Source organism: Rousettus aegyptiacus, unplaced genomic scaffold, assembly GCF_014176215.1.
Source record: "Rousettus aegyptiacus isolate mRouAeg1 unplaced genomic scaffold, mRouAeg1.p scaffold_m13_p_6, whole genome shotgun sequence".
Classification (NCBI taxonomy): Eukaryota; Metazoa; Chordata; class Mammalia; order Chiroptera; family Pteropodidae; genus Rousettus; species Rousettus aegyptiacus.
The window spans coordinates 85,431,170-85,450,903 of record NW_023416309.1 but is presented as its reverse complement, the minus strand read 5'-3'; the positions used below and the strand labels follow the sequence as shown (position 1 = coordinate 85,450,903).

Sequence of the window (19,734 nt, the reverse complement as noted above, 5' to 3'; positions counted from 1 at the left end):
CTTTCACTTTAATGGGCATCTCAGGGGGAGAGTCTGCCTTTTGGCTTAGTGGCTTATTCTCTCAACAATCTCTTTCAAACACACACATACACATAGCTACCACTACTACTATAGGTCTGTTATCCCATTATCATATCTTTAATCAGTGTTCCCAACCGTAACTCTGTACGAAGTTGCCATTATGTCCATTTTACAGATTAGAAAAACAGAGCTCAAGGAGAGACGGTGATTTGTCCAAGGTTTCAGAACTAAGAGAGTGTGGAGTCAGATTCAAACCAGTTCTGGATGCCCTCCCAGCATGGGTCCTTTCTATGATGCCTGAGGTTTGGAGTCTTCTATTAGCTTTATATTCTTGGTCAAGTTACCCTCTCTGTGCCTGTTTCCTTACCTATAAGACAGAGGTTGTTGAGGGATTAGATGAGCCAACATATGCGAAGTACTCAGAATGGTGCTCGGCATAACTGTTCTTATTAGTGCTGCTGCACAGGCTGCTTCAGTCCACACTACTCTCAAGTGCCCTTCAGAGTGGGATGGAGCTGTGCATTCGTGTGAGGAGGTAGGTTTCTAAACCTTTTAAATTCTTGAGGCCTTGCTCAGGGTCCTCTGATACCCTTTGCCTCCTCTTCCTCCCTCCACCCACCCCTACTCTCGAGTCTCTTTACTTCCCACTATCAGCCTTTTTCCAATTTTCAGATTTCGGGTGGAGGAGAGAGAAAATGGCTTGTGACCTTGCAGGTTTCAATAGAAGAGCAAACAAGAAAGGCAGATAAGGAGACGCCAGCAAGATTCTATGACCTGTCATTAGGGATGGGCTTCCCAGCTATCAAATGTTTGCTCACATAATAAAATGGTGGCAGAGCCCTAAATGTTGTCAAAGGAACTAGAGTTATTTGCCCCCTTCAGAGTCTAAACACAAACATCTGATAAGGGGTACACTGCGGTCCTTTGGAATCGGGGCCCAGCACATGCAACCCTATGGGAGGCCTTGCCCAGAGGATCTCTGAGTGACTACGGAGTCCTCCGTCTGAAAGGTGTGGTGTCTGTGGCAATTGTGAAAAACTTCCTCATTCTAAGAGGATTTGTTACATAAAGGTAATAACTAACATTCCTACTGCGTGCTGGGCACCATGCCAAGTTAAGGGCTTTACATGCATCATTGCATTGAATTCTCACATCAACCCTGTGAGACCAGTAATTATCATTCATTCGTTTAACACGTTTGAATGCCTTCGACATGCTTAGCATGTTTTTAGGCACTGGGGATGCAGTTGTGAACAAGGCCTTGTGCACATCCTCGCAGAGAAAGTGAGGGAGCGAACATGTCAAGGCGACGTTAAGGATTCTTCCAGGCAGAAGGTACCACAGATGCAGATGCCCTGCAGCAGCACCACTGCAGCTTCCATTCGGCTGAAGCTGAGTGAGCAGGAGAGGTGAGGAGGGAGATGAGAATTGAGGGAGGAGATGAGAATGGCAGGGCTGGCAGTGGTCTGATCACAGAGGGCCTTGGAAGTCTCCATTTCAGTTTGGTTGCAATGGGAACCAACATGATTGATTTTCTTTTTAAGAGATAATTCTGGCTGGTGTGTGGTTAACAGACCCTACCACCACAGTGAGGCAAGAGTGAAAGTGGGAATTAGGGGCCACTGCAGGAAGTCAGTGAGAGACAGAGGGGCTGGACTGATGGCATGGTGGGTAGCAGTCATATTTAGGATACATTTCGAAGGATCCCCAGCAGAACTTATTGATGAACTGAATGTAGGGTGTGGAGAGAAGAATCAAGGATTCAGGTATCTCACCTGAACAACTGGGACCATTGTGGGAAATGGAGAAGCCCAAGGAAGAAGCAAATTGGGTAGGGAGATACCGGGGTAAAAGGAAGAGTTCTTAGTTTAGGCAGGTTCAATTCAAGAGGCTTATCAGATATATTAGGCATGCATATGCACCTGGCAAAGCTGCGCCGGGTTTGTGAATGAGCGCTCAGGAGAGAAGTCTGCACTGGAGACAGAATTATTGGATCCATCAGTGTGCACACTTGATCCAAAGTCAGGGGATTGAAGGAGATCACTCATGAGTGAACAGAAAAGAGATGTAGCCCCAGGGCCCATCAATGAATAAATGTGAGAGAGATGAGTTTCTTGCTAAGGAAATGAGTGCCATAGGAGAACTAGGAATGCGTAATGTCCCAAAATCCAAGTGAAAAAAGGAAGGCGTGATCAGTTGTGTCAGAGATAGGGATTAAAAAATGATGAAAATGAAAAAGAAAGAAAAAGAAAAGTAACCATTGGGTTTGGCAACATGAAGGTATTGGTGATCTGAACAAGAGAGGTTTCAGTGAAGCGTGAATACAAAAGTTTTCTCAAGAGAGAATTGGGGGTGAGGAAGTGGGGACAACGAGTATAGATAACTCCCTTCTATTAACTTAAGGTAGATTAATTATAGCTCTATACTTGAAGTAATGAGTAATTTCCAGTTTTACAGATGAGGCAACTGAGGTCTAGAAAATTATAAGTAACTTGCCCAGGGTCTCACAACAGAAAAGCTTGTGCACTTTAACCATAAGGAAGATCACACCTTTTGACCTCCTGTGTACAGCAGTGGGAAAATAAATGCCCTTGGCATTTAAAATCCTCCTTTCCAGCTGGAGAGACACTCAGGGTTGCCCTCACCAGAAGCCAAGTTTGACCCAACTGCCACGGACTGGGTGTTTTGGGCCAAGCACCAAGCAAAATGTTTTACAACACTTAACTACATTTAGTCCTTTCAAGGATCTCATTATCTTCGTATTACAGGTGAGGAAATTGAAGCTTAGAGAGGCTAAGACTTTTCCCTGGGGTCACACAGATAGAAAGCGGGAGAATCTTGAGCCTGGGTCTCCCAAGCTGTTGCTCTCAATCAGCAGAAGATACTGCCTCGCCACCAGTGGAGAAGGTCAGGCAAGTAGGGAACAGCTGCAGGGGATTTATGACGAGGCTGCACACCTCCTTTTCAGCAATCCTGACTAGTGACTACTCCGGGGGCCCTCTCTTGACCTCGCTATAAACTAGGAAGTGAAGCAGTGGGTAGAAAAGTTATGGAAACATGAGTCGGCTCACAGCCTGCCCACACTTGTTCTAACCGAGGTGCTTGCTGTGGTCTTGTTTCCAGACTGGCGGGCATTGTTTTGCATGGGCTCAGGCACAGACCCACTCAGATGGTAACTCGCCAGCACTCAAGGGTTGAAGAGGAGGGGGAGGCATCAGCTCTGGAAAGGATGGCTGCCAGTAGCTGCGAACGGATTCCCAGTGAGAAAGTCCCAGACTGAGATTCCTAAAACACGACCCACAGGGCATGTCTACCTTGACATAGGAAATACTGGGATCAGATAAATAAAAGTTCAAATTCTGGCTTTAGCCTTACACACACATAACCTTGGGTCATTTTTATGGGTGCTTAGAAATGGACATTAGAAGGTGAGTGTTACTGAATGGATTTGCAGTGAGAAGACCAGAATCTGGAAGTCTAGCTTTGGATTTATCATCTGTGTGAACTTGGCCTGATTCTTTCCCATCTTTGAACCTCACTTTTTTGCTCTGTAAATCAAGCATAAAAATATCTACCTTGTAGGATCAGTGGGAGGTTAAGCCAGGAAAGGTAAGATGGAAAACTACCTGAGTGCTGCTTGACAAATAGGAGGCACTCAAGAAATGCTAGTTCTGAATTCATTCATTCATTTACGCATTCAGTCATATTTACTGAACACCTACTATAGCCCAATCATGTAGTTAAGCACAAAGGATTTGGGTGCTTTGAGAGGGCTTGAACTATTTGCCTTTTTCCTGGAAGGGGGCGAGAGGGCATCTGTGCGTCAGCAGGAGAATGGGAAGCAGGGGTCTGGAGCCCAGGCTCACAAGGCGGGATGCTGGTGATCCTAATCCTGAGAAATGTTATTGCGAGAACCTCCTTTGACCACATGCAGACCAAGCAAGGAGTTAAATATTGAAGGAGCCGATGGAAGGTGTCTCCTAAAGGGTCACACAGACAGAAAGGAGAAGGAACAGGGAGGGAATTACCACTTTGAGTGGGGACTCTGTACCGGCCACTCCCAGGCACTTTGGATATTCTGTGAAAAGGGGGTGGGATTTTCCTCATTAGAGAGGAAGAAACTGCCCACAGTCATGTAGCAGGGGATGAATTCACAGAGTTGGGATTAGCTCGGGGCTGCTGGAGAGCACTTTCCCAACATCCTAGGATGCCTCTGAAGTAGCATTGCCCTGGCTGTGTCCCTTTGACTCAGTCATTGAGGACCAAGGTGCACATTAACGGCCTGTTCATTGAGCACATCGGCACATGAAAGATTCCGAAAGCCCTGTCTTGCGGGGTTAACTGCTTAGGCCAGCCATTCCTCCAACATATTTGACCAAGGAATCATCTTCTCTTCATATTACATGTCCCTGATTCCTGGCAATGGTCTTGAAATTCCTTTCAGAAAATACTTTCAAAGAAATCGCAGAATTGCCACCAGATTTGGAGCTTGCTTCTGACCCTTTGCCTTCAGAACAGAGTTTATACACATTTTCTTCAGCTTGGGTTCCTTCCGCTGACAGGAGGCAGCACCTTTACACTCATTGTACTTCCTTCTGGCTTTACCATTCCCTCTTCTCCTCCAGTTTGTAGGAAGAAAGTTTCCTGATTGGCATATAGTTATGTGAGCATAATGTTTACTCTTGTTCCTCACTGTTAAAGACCATGAGAGCAGCAATTACTGTGGGTATTTTAAAGATGGGTGTTGGAAAGCAAAGATTGTTTAAGTGGGACGAGTCCAGCATTTAGAGTCAAAAACCAAAGTCTAGAGGTCCAGCTCTAGAATTTATCACCTGAGTGACCTTGGGCAAAACACTCTCCACCTCTGAGCTTATTTAGTTCATTTCTTTGGACTTCTTAAGTACACTTTCTACCTGTGTGACTTCTTAAGAGGTTTCAATAAAAAGAAAATGATGAGATAATGTTCATGAGAAGTATAAACGGTAAAGTGCTACATGAATAGTTTTATCCTCACTAAGTGTAATCATCATCCTTATCATCTCAGAAGTCAGTCTATCACCTGAGTCCTGAAATGTCTGGGAACTTGGCGACAACTTCACAGTAGTTCTAGAGGGACACGAATGCAGCTTTGAGGTTGGCTGACCACCCTGTCCAGTGGAGGGGAGAAGCCACTTGGGGGACTGGTGCAGCGTCTTGGAGAGCATCTTGAAGTATTTTGATTAAGAGATCATTTCCTGAATTCAGAGGACTTGTTTCAACAAGCAAGCATCAAAGTCAATTTGAGAAAGACAGGAATACTTAATCACAGTCCTGTCTAGAGCTGACCAAGCGGCAGATGGATTGATAAACCTTTCAAAGGGGAAGGTATTCCCAAGCAAGGCTGCTGCGCCTGGCTGCCCCCCTGATTGAGATTTGTGAGCACAGATAAATGTTTTCCCTGCTCACTACAAAGAGTGGGAAGTCGCATGGGAGTTGAAGGGCAGGGCAACAGGGGGTATCCTTTCATCTTCCATTGGGTGAGAGAAGAGTAGCAAAGTAAGTCCCACACACCTCTCTCTCACCCCCAGCTCTAGAGCTCAGCTGCCTAGGCCGTGCGTGAGCATGCGTGCGTGCACCCAAGATGTACCAGGCACTTTGTATTACCTCACTGAATCCTCAGAACAAGTGGAGTTTATAATTCTCATTTTTAAGATGGAGAAACAAAGGCTCAGAAAGGCCAAGGTCACCAAACAAGTGGTACAGCCAGGAACAGAACTCACATGCTCCACAATACTACAGGCCCAGAAGAAGATGGGGGCAAAGGGAAGAGCAGAAAACTCTGAGCTCATGATGGAACTTGCTCAGAAGCACATGGCAGTGGATGAGGTGTGATTCGCAGGGCTCAGGTGAAAAAAAAAGACCATTAACAACATCAAACCCTGCTGAAAGCCTCTGACATGAAGTTCAAGGCTGTTGCCTACTTATCTAGTAATCAATAAAAGCCAAACAGTTCCCACACTGCATAGACCCCAGCTACTAAAAGGTCCTATTGTATTATTCTGGAATTGTCATCTGTGTTCAGACATCTTGTCCTGTTTTCTCTCTCTTGGTGTCCCAATACAGTCCAGCTGTCCAAGCTCAGTGATTAGCCTTGCTCTTAGTTGTCTCTACTGCACCATCACCTTTACGTGGCAGTGGGAATTACTCATCAACTGAAATGGCACTAAGCCTCTGGATTCCCCACTCTCAGTGTACCAGGGAGTCTATTCTAAGTTTCTTGATGAAACTCCAGGTGCATGTAGACCTCTGGAAGGACAGGCTGTCCACTAGGGAGTCCTTGTGAGTTGGTAGAATTGTGTCATTCTTTGGAGCTTTCGGCATTCTCAGTCCAGCATGGGTCCTGGACTAGGGGAATCAGCCTCAGGACCCCTGACTTACGACTCACTTTGTCCATTGACTAACTTGTGGAAAATCCTAGGGATCCCTCTTGCAAAGCATGAAACTCCACAGAGGGACTGACTTCCTGCGCTCTCCTTGGAAACACCTTTGCCATGGATCACTGACAACCTGCTGGGTCATGCTCAACCTCAGTGCTGAAAGGTTCTGTGTAATCCAGGCTCCAGTGACTTATCGAACTTCAGTCCTCATATAGTGCTCTTGTTGGGGACACTGGAGGAAAAATATGCCCCTAATTTAACCTGTGACCCTGTAACCTCAGAGGTTTCTTTAGCAAGTAACAGGGAGCCTCAGAAGGACCAGACTTATGGCTTAGTCCATACCTGCCACAATCCTCACATCAATGACTTTAGTCATCCCCCCCCCCACTCCCGCTAGTCTTACCTGTTTACTAGAAGACATGTTGGTGAGCGTACTGATGCTGCTGGTATCTGTGACCACCATTGCAGATGGAAACCGGGAGGTGTGAGAATACTGGGGAGGTTCCTGTTTGTGTGTGTACACTGGAGAGACAGAGTGAAGACAAAGTCAAGATGCAGATCACATGGGTGTATGCACATCCCATACCATCCCACACCATAGACCCTGTGTCTCTGGGTAGATAAAAGCAGTGGTGGTGATGGTGCTGAAGGTGCCGATGTTTGGGAAGGAAGTGTTATGTGATAAGGAGAATGGCCATATGTTTAAATTCCGGCTCCTTAACCAAGTTGCTTAACCTCAGTTTCCTACCTGTAGAATGGGAATGATATCTGTTATAGGATTAGAAGATATTATGTTAAAAGCACTTGTACCAAATAAGTAGACAGCTTTGCACAGTGTCTAACACATAGTGGTGGACAACATTTCTGTGGGGGCAGCACTTCTGTTCCCCTGACTTTCAACAAGGAGTCCTTGGGTGTATGTGGTGCATCTGGGAGTTTAAGTCAAAAAAAGTTCTAAGAAGCTGACAAACATGAAGGAGCTGGCCGGCACATGCTTACCATTTCTGCCAGGACTCAAGCACCAGATGTCATGCTAACAATCATAAATTAATGAATAATTGTAATTAGATGTGGGTGTAGTTAATTGTATGATTCTGAGCTGTTCCACTTTGCACTAAAATGCCTTATGACATCACAGTCTTATGATACCCCAGAAATATAAAGGATGATAGACAAAAGGAAACTAGATTCGAATTAAAATTCCAGGAACATGTGACTCATTTTTTGGTTATTCTAGTACTTATCCATCATTCGAGAACCTTTTGATGCACATTAGTTATCTGTAATATTTATTTAAATCCTAGGTCACATGACTCACTAATGAAAGCACGTGGATGCTTGGCCTTGAGGGAGGGACTAGCCTGTTCCACCAAGAAATCCTCCAGTAAGGAACAAGGGTGAAGGTCACTGTCTGCCACCTCAGCTTGTCCTTCCCATGGAGGAAGGCTGGTCATTTCCTGGTCCGAGGTCCCATGAGCTATCTCTTTGTAGCCAGTCAGGTCAGCTGGGCCTCAGCAGTTCATAGATCACTGGTGATCACTATCTGACTGTCCCACCCACCCAGGCCTGGCCACTGAGGAAGCCTGCCCAGGTGAGGGGGCAGGGGCAAGTGGGGAGAATATTGCCAGGCCCTGAAAAGAAGAGAAGTAGGCACCTGTGGTCCCAGACTCTGCTACAGGCTGTGGCAGATTTTTTAGAAGGCACGAAAATGTGATTGGAATGTGAGATGGTGCTTGGAAACCAGCTCCACAGGCCTGAGGGAGGAGAGAGCCCGGAGGGTAAAGGAAGGCTGACTGTTTCCTTCAGGTCTGCAGCTCTTCCAGAGGCAGCCAGGGGAGAAACTAAAATCCTCTTCCCCATTCCTGCCTCCTCCTGTTATAAGGAGTCCCTTAGTATAAATAGTCACTTGTGTTTGTATAACTCTTGATGCTTACCAAGCACAGTTCATATCTATTTTTTTTGTCTCTATAATCATTCCATATGCATATTATTTCTATTTTATGGATGAAGAAACTGAGGCTCAGAGTGGCTAAGTAATGTGCCAACGGCTGCATAGCTGGTAAGTCTCAGAGCCAGGATTTAAATTTAGGTCTGTCTGACTCCAAGACTATCACTATTCCAGAGGCTTCTCTGATGTTCTCGTTGGACTGTGCCTGAAGCAGAGTAGCCATCCTTTCAATGATTTCTCCCCAAATTAGTAAGCCAGGGGCTATACTTTAATTTAGCCAGAGCACTGAGGGCCTGGGGTTCAAGATGTGTGAGGCAAGAAATACAGGGGCAGGGGGTAGGTGGTTGAAAGGTAGGCCTAGGGTAGGAGTAGAATCGGAGATGGAAAATAGCCTCCGTGTGGGGGGCAGAAACTAATATTTCTTTTCCAGGATGGCAAGCAGGTGATATTTTCACCTGTATTCATGTTTATGATTAGAGATGTCTGGACTATATAAAATGAATTGGAGGACATGGAGACTCTAGAAGATTCTTCAATTTCAAGGAAGGCAAACAGGATGTAAATTATATCCTAACTCTAAACATTTGTTGAAGGTTGCTTAGAATTTCGGACTGAAAGTGGTAAGTTGAGGGTCACTGGGAAAGGTATTGTGGCTGACTGGTGATACCATCCATGGGTGCCAAAGTGGGAAACTGGCAAGTGTTCCACATACATGCCACCCCTGCTCTCTAACTCCCCTTACAGGTGAGCCTCAATGGTTCTCTTCAAACCTCTCCCGGGGTATCTTACGGGTAAAGTAGAGGACTCGAAAAGACACAGCACTCTCTTGGTTGCTGATGGGCAGGGAAAAGTGACAAAACCAACAAACGTCTGAGAAAATTCAGACCCAGAGAAAGAAGAGGTTGGCTGCCGAGGGCCCTCTGTGTTCCTCCCCAACACGCCCATGTCCTTACTGTGTGAGTTCTGCAGCTGGGTCACGGCGGCCATGAAGGGCTGCTGGGTCATGTGGCTGCCTGGGCTCTGCTGCATGAGGGGCTGCTGGTGAGGACTGTGCAGCTGCTGGGAGAACTGCACCGGCTGCAGGGCCGTCAGGCTGCCGGCCACACTGTTGATGACGGGGACGCTCTGTGCTTGGGAAGTGTTGAGGCCTGTGGGAACAAGAGGGAAAGGTCAGAGGTGGCTTTGGGAATGAGGAGAGGTGAATGGACGGCAGTGATTATTGAATGAGTCCTTGCTGTATGCCAGGCACTGGGCTGAGGCTGTTATGTGAGACATTGCATGGGAAGCAAATCTATAGGCCCATCTTACAAAGAAACTGAGGCTTGGAGAGATGAAGGGACTTGCTCAAATTACACAGTGAGTTGTGGATGGAAATGGGCATTAGACAGATCTGACTGAAGCCAGAGAGTTTTCTAAAGTCATCTGACCTCCCAAGCTTAGCTCCCTTGAGGTTTCCAGAGCCCTGGAAAAGCTGACTCTACTTGCCTACTCCATCCATGCCTGTCTCTGAGAGAGGCTTGCCCTAAATGAACTCAGGGCAGAGTTCACTTAAAGGTGCCTCCTCTGAGGCACAGGTTATTGCCCAGATCTGTCTGTCCAGCAGAGGGCAGGAGTGTGTAGAAACCCGCATTTTGATTACAAAGCAAAGCAACCTCCACAGTCCTGGGAGTATGAAGTCTGAAGACACTCATTTTGTGGCTTTGTGCAAAGACCCTATGAGAGGCTAGGTTCTCATTCTCTTGACTGCAGAAGAGAGGGGGAAAAACCCTGGAACTCAGCTAGTCTATGAAGCAGGCATATCTTATCAGCTAACACAGGGCTTGTGGCATCAAAAGGAGCAGGTATTGGGAGGAACTGGTAAGTTGAAGGTTGGCAGTTATAGTGAGTCTTGCTATATTTCTGTCTTGGGGATATGAGGGCCTCTGTGGTTCTGTACTGTCTAGATTCTGAGGTCTTTTTAGAACCAGGGCCGGCACTGCAAAGATTGGCTCCCTGGTACCCACATTCCATCTGCTCCCTGGGCTGGACTCTGAGGAAGACAGCTGAGGAGGCGGCTGGGAGTAGGGACCAGAGAATCAGGGGAAAGACACCCCAGCCTCTTTCCTGGAGCCACCAATATTCCTTTGATCTTGCTTTCTGGGAAGTGGGAGAAAGAATGAAATGAAGAAGGAAATCCAGAAAAAGGTGTCTCGGACAAATGCATATGGGACACCTAGAGAGTCTTTCCTGAAATGGAAAAAGCAGGTCTGTGGGAAGTCTTCCATGGAGATAGCACAAAGACCTCAACAATTGCCCACTCAGAGCTTTAGCTGATACTGTTATCAGAAATCTAAAAGGTGAGGGAAGGGGGAATAAGCCTCCTCCCCTGGCTCTCCTGGGTGGGGCTCGGGGGTGGGCTCTTCTGATCACCCTCAGAATAGCACTCTCTCCAGCTCCCCATGGGGGTTCAGCTTCTCCCCAAGCCAGTGTCTCACCTGATAACCTGATATAGCTTCCCTCTCCTGCCTTCTACTTATGGTCTCCTTCCTTCTCCTAGGAAGCCCCACAGATTTGCTGTTTTTGCCAGAGCCCATTGTCACTGCTCTTGTTAGGAAATCTCTGCCCAGAAAAGCAAATTATCCTGTCTAGAGTGGATGACATTTGAGGGCATAGTTCTAAAACCTGCCTATGCTTTAGAATCTGGGCGAGCTCTTTAAGAAATATACATTCCTAGGCCCCACCCAAGACTTAATGAGTTAGAACCTTTGGAGGTGAGGCCTAGGAATCTTATTTTCAACACAGCCTGTGACCCTGATGTGCCTCAGTTCCAGGATTGGGAGCCACTGATGTCATTGTAGCTCTCATGGAGTGTGACTCTTGCCCTTTTCGTTGGTTTTCTGGGCACTGGTTCCTGCTTAAGCATGTTGTCCAGGCCCGTAGTTGAGTAGAGAAGGAGGAATTGGCACTGCCAAGCAATTTGTTATCCCATTCTGCACGGCCTCTGTGGTGATGAGGCAGGGCCCGCGTACTCAACAGGACATGAGTTGGCTAAATGAGGGTGCTCACAACGAATTCTTCATCCTGACACTCCATAGGTAGGACCACTGTGTCTCAGCCAAGTTTTCTTGTGATCTCCATTCTTCAAGTGCCACCCCCCAACTCCAAGTACGCGTATGCATATAAGCACGCGCGCGCGTGCGGACACACACACACACACACACCCTTCTAAGGTCAATACACATTCTGATGTTGCCATTCTGTAGTAATAGATTAAGATTATTATGAAATGGATAAGAAGCATGGATGAAGAAAATTAGGAGGGACTAAATTGAAAAATATGGAATAGCCTCAGGGACAATTTTAGCCCCTGAGAAGATATATAACTGTGTGTGTCAGCCAACCTTGATGTGGAAAGGAAGGAGGTAAGTGGGATGGGTTGTGCACCACTTGGTTTTAGATATAAAGAGGTGGAATATCTTACCCATGGGCCTTTTAACCAAATCTTCCAGAAGGCAAGCAAGCTGCTTTCAGATAGCCTATCTCAGTTTTAATGGCATTCGTATGGTTACCTTATTTCTGGAAAGGGCCCAGTGAAAAGGAAGTAAATTTAAAACAATTTTTTATTGTGTAAGTCCTCTAAGGGCTTCTCCATTCCCATTGTCCTCTGCCAAAATAAATGTGGGGTCTACCAATTTCCAAGTGGCTAAGGATAGAGTGAGAGCCATACACACTCGTTCAGTAAATCTGCATGCTTCCTATGGGGCTAGCTCTGTTTTGCCCTTAAAGAGCATATAAGTCATTCTCTTCAGAAGTGACCCAAGTTGCTACTTGGACTGAAGTTCATTTAGAAAGAGGGGGAAGGAAGGAGAGAAAAAGGCAGGAACAAATGAAGAGGTGGTCAATGTAGGCACTCAACACAAGGTAAGCCACAAGGACAATGGGGAAGTTCTACATTGAAAGAAAAATGAGCAATGTGCCACCCTGAGATCTCTTTTGAGGCTTCTCAGTAATACTTTCCAAGGTCACAGTGATGACTTGGCCTAAGCTGTCATGATGAAGCTGAAAATACACTGAATACTCATCAATATCAAAACTCTGAGAGGTATCCACAGACACAGCTCGCATCAGCCTTCCCATGCCCTGAAATGGCCCATCTGCGATGGAGTTCAGGCTCTCTGTGGAATACGAGCCTCCTGGAGTTGGAAGGATCTGACCCATCTCCCTGTCTTCAAGGCATGGGCTTAAATAACCTGGTTCTCCTTTGACTGTTTCCCTCAGAGTTCCCTCTCACTGTATTTTTACCACCGGCCAAAGAGGTTTCATACGACCACAGAAAATTCCCTGTTTAGAAGGAAGCCCATCATGATTTGCTCCATCTTCACAACGAAACATCAGCACAACCTCCTGGAAAATCTACTACAGACTTAGGGATGGGAATGGACACTAAACAAAAGTATAAACTACAATATTATACATACTCATGCTCTATAGATTCACAAGCATGTGTATACACACTGTCAGTTGATCACCTCAGTAATCCATTCTACAGATAAGAAAAATGAAGCTCAAAAATGTTCAATGATTGGGCCTAGGATGCACAGCTGGTAAGCTATCACCAAGATTCAACTCCATTCCACAATTCTTCTCTTGCTTTAGGCTAAGTGATCCAAATATGGTTGGAGAGAGAAAGGAACTAAACAAAGTGAATCAAATCTACAAGTGGTGGATGAGTCTGAAGGAGGTCTCCTTTAGTCCCTTTTCATCAAGCTGACTCACTTCCCATGCTGCTGCTTCTCTCTGCCCCATATTTTCTGACCGAGAACAGAGCTTACTTTGTGCGATGGCCATGACTCCAGAAAGGGGTGTCATGATGAGGTTTTGAGATTGCTGGGGATTATGGTGGGACAGGCTGTGGATGTTTGTCAAGGTGCTGACGGGGGGCAAACCACCTCCTGAGACTGAGATCTGCTGGAGAGAAAGAAACAAGAGCCACGTAAGTGAAATTGGGACTGTAAAGAGCAGTGTCCAAAATTACATCACTTAGCAATGATTTGGCACAGTTAATTCATGGATGGATGCATAAATTCATTCATTCATTCATTCACTCAATAACAATTATGAAGCACCTACTGTGGGATAGTTGGTGTTCTAGGTGCTGAAGACACAGCAGTAAGTAAAATAGACAATAATCTCGTCCCTTATGATGGTTCCATTTGTTGACGATCTTTGAGTTACTAGCCAGCTTTAGAGATTCCTCTGCCCGTGGGTATTATTATATGATTGGAAATATCCTATGTTTTGCTTTACGCCTTCCATATTATTGGTGCTAAAGATATGTGATTACTAAAAACAATAACTGAAGAGATGTCCTGGGAGTTCCCAGTGGGAGCGGGTTCGGATGAGGCAGGAATTCAGGGAAGCTTTCACTGACTACAGTCTATTAAGCACTGCTCACACATTAACTCACAAACCTCACTGGTCCCATGAAGCAGATACTTCTGCCTTTCCCATTTCACTGATTAAAAAACTGAGGCTCAGAGTAGATATGTATATTGCCTAAGATCCAACTATCAGTAAATAGTACATCTGGCATTCCAACCCAGGACTCTTGACTCCAGAAGTCAAGTTCTTACCTTTTGAAGAGGACTTTCCCCCACTGCTGCAAGTATTACTAAGGGTTGGGGGGAGATCAGCCATTATTAAGCTTCTTTACTTTTTCCAAATCTCCACTATACATTAACATTTTTTTGTTGTCAAGGAGCTGATATTTTAATGATAAAGCTCCGAAATAAGCCTTGGGCCCCAGAAACCCCCATTCCGTTTCGCCATTATATTTTAAGATAGATTAGCATGAGAAAGCGACTGATTTTAATGCATTTACTTTGTACATGGCCACTTTGAATCCTTTTATTGAGAACTGAATCCTTTTACTTTTTCCTGACAGCATCTTTTCCATGTTTATTTTCTTCATTTTTCTAAGTGTATAATGGCGTCACAAGCATATGTGCTGATAGGGTCTCTTCTGTGCTAGTACTAATATGTATACATGACATATGGCATTAGTTGGAACTTTCTGAATAGTATTAAACAACCACAGCTGTCGTATATGTCCTTGCTTTGATTCTGATGTTATCGGAGTTACTCCCAATGCTTGCCCATTAATTATAAGGAGCTATCAGTTTTACACACATGTATGTTTTTGTCATGACAAAATAGTTTACTACTAATAGTTTTAAATTAATTTTTTAAATTATTATTAAGAACGGACATCCCCCCTCATTCTGAACTAACCCCGACATTCTTGATGGCATCAGAAACCCTGAGAGATGCTTTAGGGTTAGGATACATACATCAGATATCTGAGTAGTCCAGTTTCCCTTCTTCCGTCTCTTGTTACCCAGAGCTCCTCAGATTATAGGTCTCACGTCAGCACACAGGTAAGTATCTCCCGCCCTGCCCTTCTGGTCAACCCCATAGCTCCCAAGGTTAATTTGAAAAAGAATGAAAGAAAAAAACCAAACAGGTTTGTTTGTGTTTTTAAAATGAGCATCAAAAAAATGGGTTGGGGTCATGTGACCAAGAAGGAATTCCAGCCACATCAAACAAGAGAGAACCAGCCTGTTTGCTGGACTTGTTTTTCAAAATGTCAGAGTCATAAAAAAAAAAAAAAAAAAAAAAAAAAAATCAGTAACCTGCCTTCCTGCCTTCAGGTTTCCCTTGGGTAATGTAGTCCTTTGGAAAAAGTCAACAACGTGAGAAGTGTGGACAGTAATCTCTGCCATTTCAATGTTTGATTTTAATGGTGAAAGAGAAACAAAGATGCCAATTATAAAAGGAACTTAAATGTGTATGGTTTTAGAGTTTGTAAAGTGCTTTCACTGATTGTCCTTGATAGATAATGACACAAATGGGGAAGGCATTATGATTATTGCCCCTCTGTTACAGATTAAGAATCTGATTCTCAGGAGAGCTGAGAGACTAGCTCTATGTCACTTAACTAGAAAGTGAGGAAGCCAGAATTCAAACCCAGTTTTGCTGGAGTTTAAATCCTATTAATTTACTACGTTTAGGTAATCTTGGTCAATTCCTGCACTATAAAATGCAATCATTATTTTCTATTTGCGTCCAGGACTGATGGAAGCCAGTGAGCTGCTGAGGATGGCAGCCATGATCCTTACACAGTTATTTGGAGAGCCTGAATTATATTAATGCCGCCAGCTGCAGTACTTTCACTAGGCTGAGTGCTTTGTGTGCCTACAACCTATGAGGTTGCTGTTATTCTCCCTACTTTGCAGGTAAGGAAACTGAAGTTAGAGAAGTTAAGAAATGTCCCCAAGTGGTAGAGTTGGCATTGAAACCAGCTATCTGCCTCCAAAGCCTGAGCTTTTCACCATTAGGTCACACTGCTTTGATACTATGAGAATACCTAGTACATGCTTTTAAAAAAACAAGTTTCAACACACGCAAACTGTGACCCTAAATCTGCTCAGCTCTTTATCAATGCATGCCATTCGGGCATTGGGTAGGGGGTAGATAGTGCACAAGAAAGCTCAGATGGATCAGTATTATTTCCAAAACCAATATCTGAAGGAAGGTCTCGAATGTGTGTCCTACTGAAACTCAACACACAGAGATCATCATTCCTTGTACAGGGCTTAATCAAAGAACAGCAGAGCTACAAGCAACCCTCATACCCATTACCCTTCATTTTACAGATGAGGAAACTGAAGTTAAGCAATGTCCATCCTATCTCTAATAAATAACAGAAGCCAAGACTTGGGCATGCTGGGCTCCTTGCTTGCATTATTTTTAACCATATTCTCCTCTTGCCTTGGTGGACCAAGATCTGTAATGGATTTGTTATATATTAACAGAAAACAGACTCTTGAATTTGGGCTTCCAGTAACACTGACTTAACATATGAGCCAGGGTGTTGGAGGCTAGTGAAAAGCTGGTCCCTGCAAACAAGCTTCCAGGTGTTTGCTAACGCTGAGGTGTGCTGTCTTGGTCAATCATCAATCCAATAATATACTGTCCACTAGGACCTTGCCAAGCAGAACAGGAAGACAAAAGTGTGTCTACAGGCTGCTTTTGGAGCAGCCCTGGCCTGGGTGAGGCAGCTTGCCTCTTAGGAGAACAAGTGGGAGGGCTCGACGGGAAACCTCAGGGACCTTCAAAACAGGAGTGGAGACTTGGAGAGTTCCATCCACCAAGAAGTCAAGATCTCTTCCACAGGCCCCTTTTCCAGGGGAGCCTGAGTAATCCTTATCCCTACTTGTCTGTGCCTCTCACAAAGTAGACAAGACAAACCATTCCTCATGGAGAAGCTTAAGGGATAAGGGGAGGGCAAGGAGGCTGCAAAACACCTTTCATGGGAGTACCCTTTCATGTGTTTTGCAGAGACCACTACCAGGGAGATCGGCTCAGGTCCCCTGATACTGGAGTTGGCTGGGCCAACTCTCCCGTCATAAACTACACTTTGTTTTTCCTCCACAGAGCTAGGGGCCCGATCACCTGTGACTCACCATTCCTGTATTGCCGATACAGTATACACATCAAGGTCTAAAATGGCATCTGCTCCCTGTCCCTTCCCCCCATTCCACCCCTACTCACCTCTGGGTCAGACACCTTGAGCGTGAAAGCCAGGAACCTGCACCCTATCCTCCCTCCCCACCAAAACACAGAGCAGGACCAAAGACTAAAGTTTTCCATTCCCTATCCTTACTAGTGTCATAATGCTGTATTCTCTCATAGGCTGCTCTCCCCTGCACTTGCATTGCTAGAGGAATAGAATCTTGAAAATTCAAAATCAAGCAGCCTATTTCTCATCAAGTGCTCTAAACTTACATCAGGGTGTGGACTGAGGTTATGGATATGGAAAACTTCATTTTAAGGTAACAAACAACATTGACATTAATATAACACTGTCATTTACTGAATATTTACCTTACCAGACACTGTCCTGAGTACTTCCTTCATTATCACCTTTGTTCTCTCAATAATCCTATTGTTATTACCCCCATTTTATAGATGAAGAAAAGAAACACGGGGTAGCTCAGGAACCTGCCCAAAGCTAGCTACATAGTTATTAAGTACTGGAGCTGGGATTTGAACCTGGGTCATTGTAACTTCAAAGTCGGTGTTTCTCACTCACACTGTAAGCATCACCCCACCCTACCTGCCATTTTGTGCTGTAATCTTCATTAGCATGCCGTCCAATGTCCTTCAGAATCCCAGATCAAGAAGCCTCTCCCCACCTCCTACCAACTACTAAATCCTGACTTAATTACTCTCTTTGCCAGTACCAGGAGATGGTGAAGAGAAAGAGAGGGGTTGTTTCAAAGTGAGGCCCTCTCTGAGTTAAAAAACTGACTTTGGAGGCCTCGGTTGGGGGTGGTAGTGAATGAACATTTTATCAACACAAATGTCATTGGCAGCCCCAAAACAAATAGTGTCCCACCCTGCTTGCTTCTTTATGAGGCATTCAATCAATAAAATGAGAGCAGAGCTCTGTCAGATTTATTGGCTAGGTTCAAACTGAACACCTCTTCTACCCGCCAAAGGCTGGGTCACCCGTTCTACCTTTCCGTTCCAACTCTGGACAGCCCCCATCTTCCCTGGAGGGCTACAATGGTTCATTGTTTGAGGGAGGCCTTGTGAGAAGTTGTGTTTGTTTTGCCTCTTATCTTATCAGCTCTGGAGCTACAATGGCCCAGGTGTACTCACCATTTTACCATCAGGTGAGAGGAGATTGTGGCCTGGGTCCAGGCTGGCTGGAGAGACTTGCTGTAAAACGGACTGGCTGGTCACCATGGCGCTGTTGCCATGGTGACTGATTGTTGAGGAGGAAGTGACCTCGTTGGTTCCCTGCTGGCTGTAGCGCACTCCTGCAAAACAAGGCAGACCCTATATCAAACATTAGTGTCACCAGGGCCCGGGAACACCGACTGCTCCTCCCCTTGTTTTTGAGGGTGGATGACAAGAAAACAAAGTTGCCTTCTCCTCCCCTATCTACCTATGAGAAATATTGACTTTTTTCTCTAGGGAAAACATGGCATAGCCTCTACTGAGTTCTGGAATGTAAGGTCCATGAGGGCAGGACTTTTTTATCTATTTTGTTGTGTTCACTGCTACATCCCCAGTGCCTTGGCACTTAGTAGTCACTCAATAAATAAGTATCAAATGAATGAATAAATGTATTCCGCTTGTTTCCCTGGCATCTTTTGGCCCATTTTACAAAGAGGCACTTGCCCAGTGACCCTTGGAAGAGCCATAGCAAAATATATCAGTCTCCGTGCACCACTGTTTTCACTGGGTCCAAGAGGCCTGGGGGGACCCAGGCGGAGCAAAATGGGGATGGGGCTGCAGCCAGGAGTCTTTGCCTCTGGGACTCACATTCCTTTGATGGGGTCCTATTTCGTTGATTTCCAGGGCACAGGGGAAAGTGTGTCTGCCTGGCGGTAGGGCAAGCAGCACGCACAGGCGGGATGTGGATGCTTAGTATAAAACATTATAGCTTGGTCTGCAAGGGAGGGGACAACCAATCACATTTACAACCTCACTTCTCTGACCCACCCTCTTGCTCAGGAACCCAAATTAAAGTTTGTGCTCAAGAAAGGGAAAGTGCTGGGCAGAGACCAGACGGCTGAAGGAAGCAAAAGTGGGGCAAAGAACCTGGGTCCAGTTAGCAAAGTCAAGGTCCTGCTTGATGCGTGCCCATGAAACAGCCAAAAACAAGGCTAGCACAGCCAGGCATTTCGTCCTGAGTTCAAAGCTTAGAGTGGTTTTCGCTTTGGATTTGACAAAAGAAGATTGGTGGACCCTGTTCCTACCTGCAAGGGAGGGAGGACAAATGCTCTAGGCATGAAATCACTTGGAGAGGTGGGCCAACTATTTGGCTGTACTTCTCCTTTTGCCCAGTTTCCCAAGATGAATCATCACTGTATAAAATATACTGATTCTGCTGGTCTGTTTCCACTCCTGCCCTGCCTCCTTCCCGAGGAAGCCACAAAGTCCCCCAGGGGCCAGGCAAGCTGCCATAACCCTCTAGCCTCCAATTCACTAAGACAAAGCTGGCCAAAAGGAGAACCAAGCCAGTTTTTCTTGGATTCTCTGAAAGACATTACCCAAGGCTGATATGACCTAGAACTTAAAAGAGCTGAGAAGAAGACAAACAAATGCTAAGGCAGGGCTCTAACCTTCAAGAGCAACTTGTTTGACTACGAAGTGGCTTAATGTATACTCTATGGGCTTCTTCTATTGGTTGCTTCCCTGTCCGTTGATTCAAGGGCTGTTAGTGGGAGTGGTGTTGGTAATGGAGCAGCACTGGAATTTGGTGGCTATTGGTCTGGGGCATTACATTTTTGGGGA

At 45.4% G+C, this 19,734-nt stretch overlaps 1 protein-coding gene across 5 annotated transcripts in view; it reads right to left on the bottom strand.

Moving 5' to 3' along the window:
* The window catches only part of HNF1B (HNF1 homeobox B), a 50,401-nt gene that overhangs the window by 1,857 nt on the left and 28,810 nt on the right, over positions 1-19,734 (bottom strand). For 2 of the 5 annotated variants that reach the window (XM_016131427.2, XM_016131429.2), the window contains exons 5-8: positions 18,091-18,251; positions 13,197-13,332; positions 9,339-9,533; positions 6,841-6,959 (exon numbers count right to left, since the gene is read on the bottom strand). In XM_016131427.2, coding sequence (XP_015986913.1) covers positions 6,841-6,959; positions 9,339-9,533; positions 13,197-13,332; positions 18,091-18,251 — 611 coding nt within the window. The remainder of the gene's footprint in view (positions 1-6,840; positions 6,960-9,338; positions 9,534-13,196; positions 13,333-18,090; positions 18,252-19,734) is intronic. The other 3 variants (XM_016131428.2, XM_016131430.2, XM_016131431.2) reach the window with 2 other exon arrangements.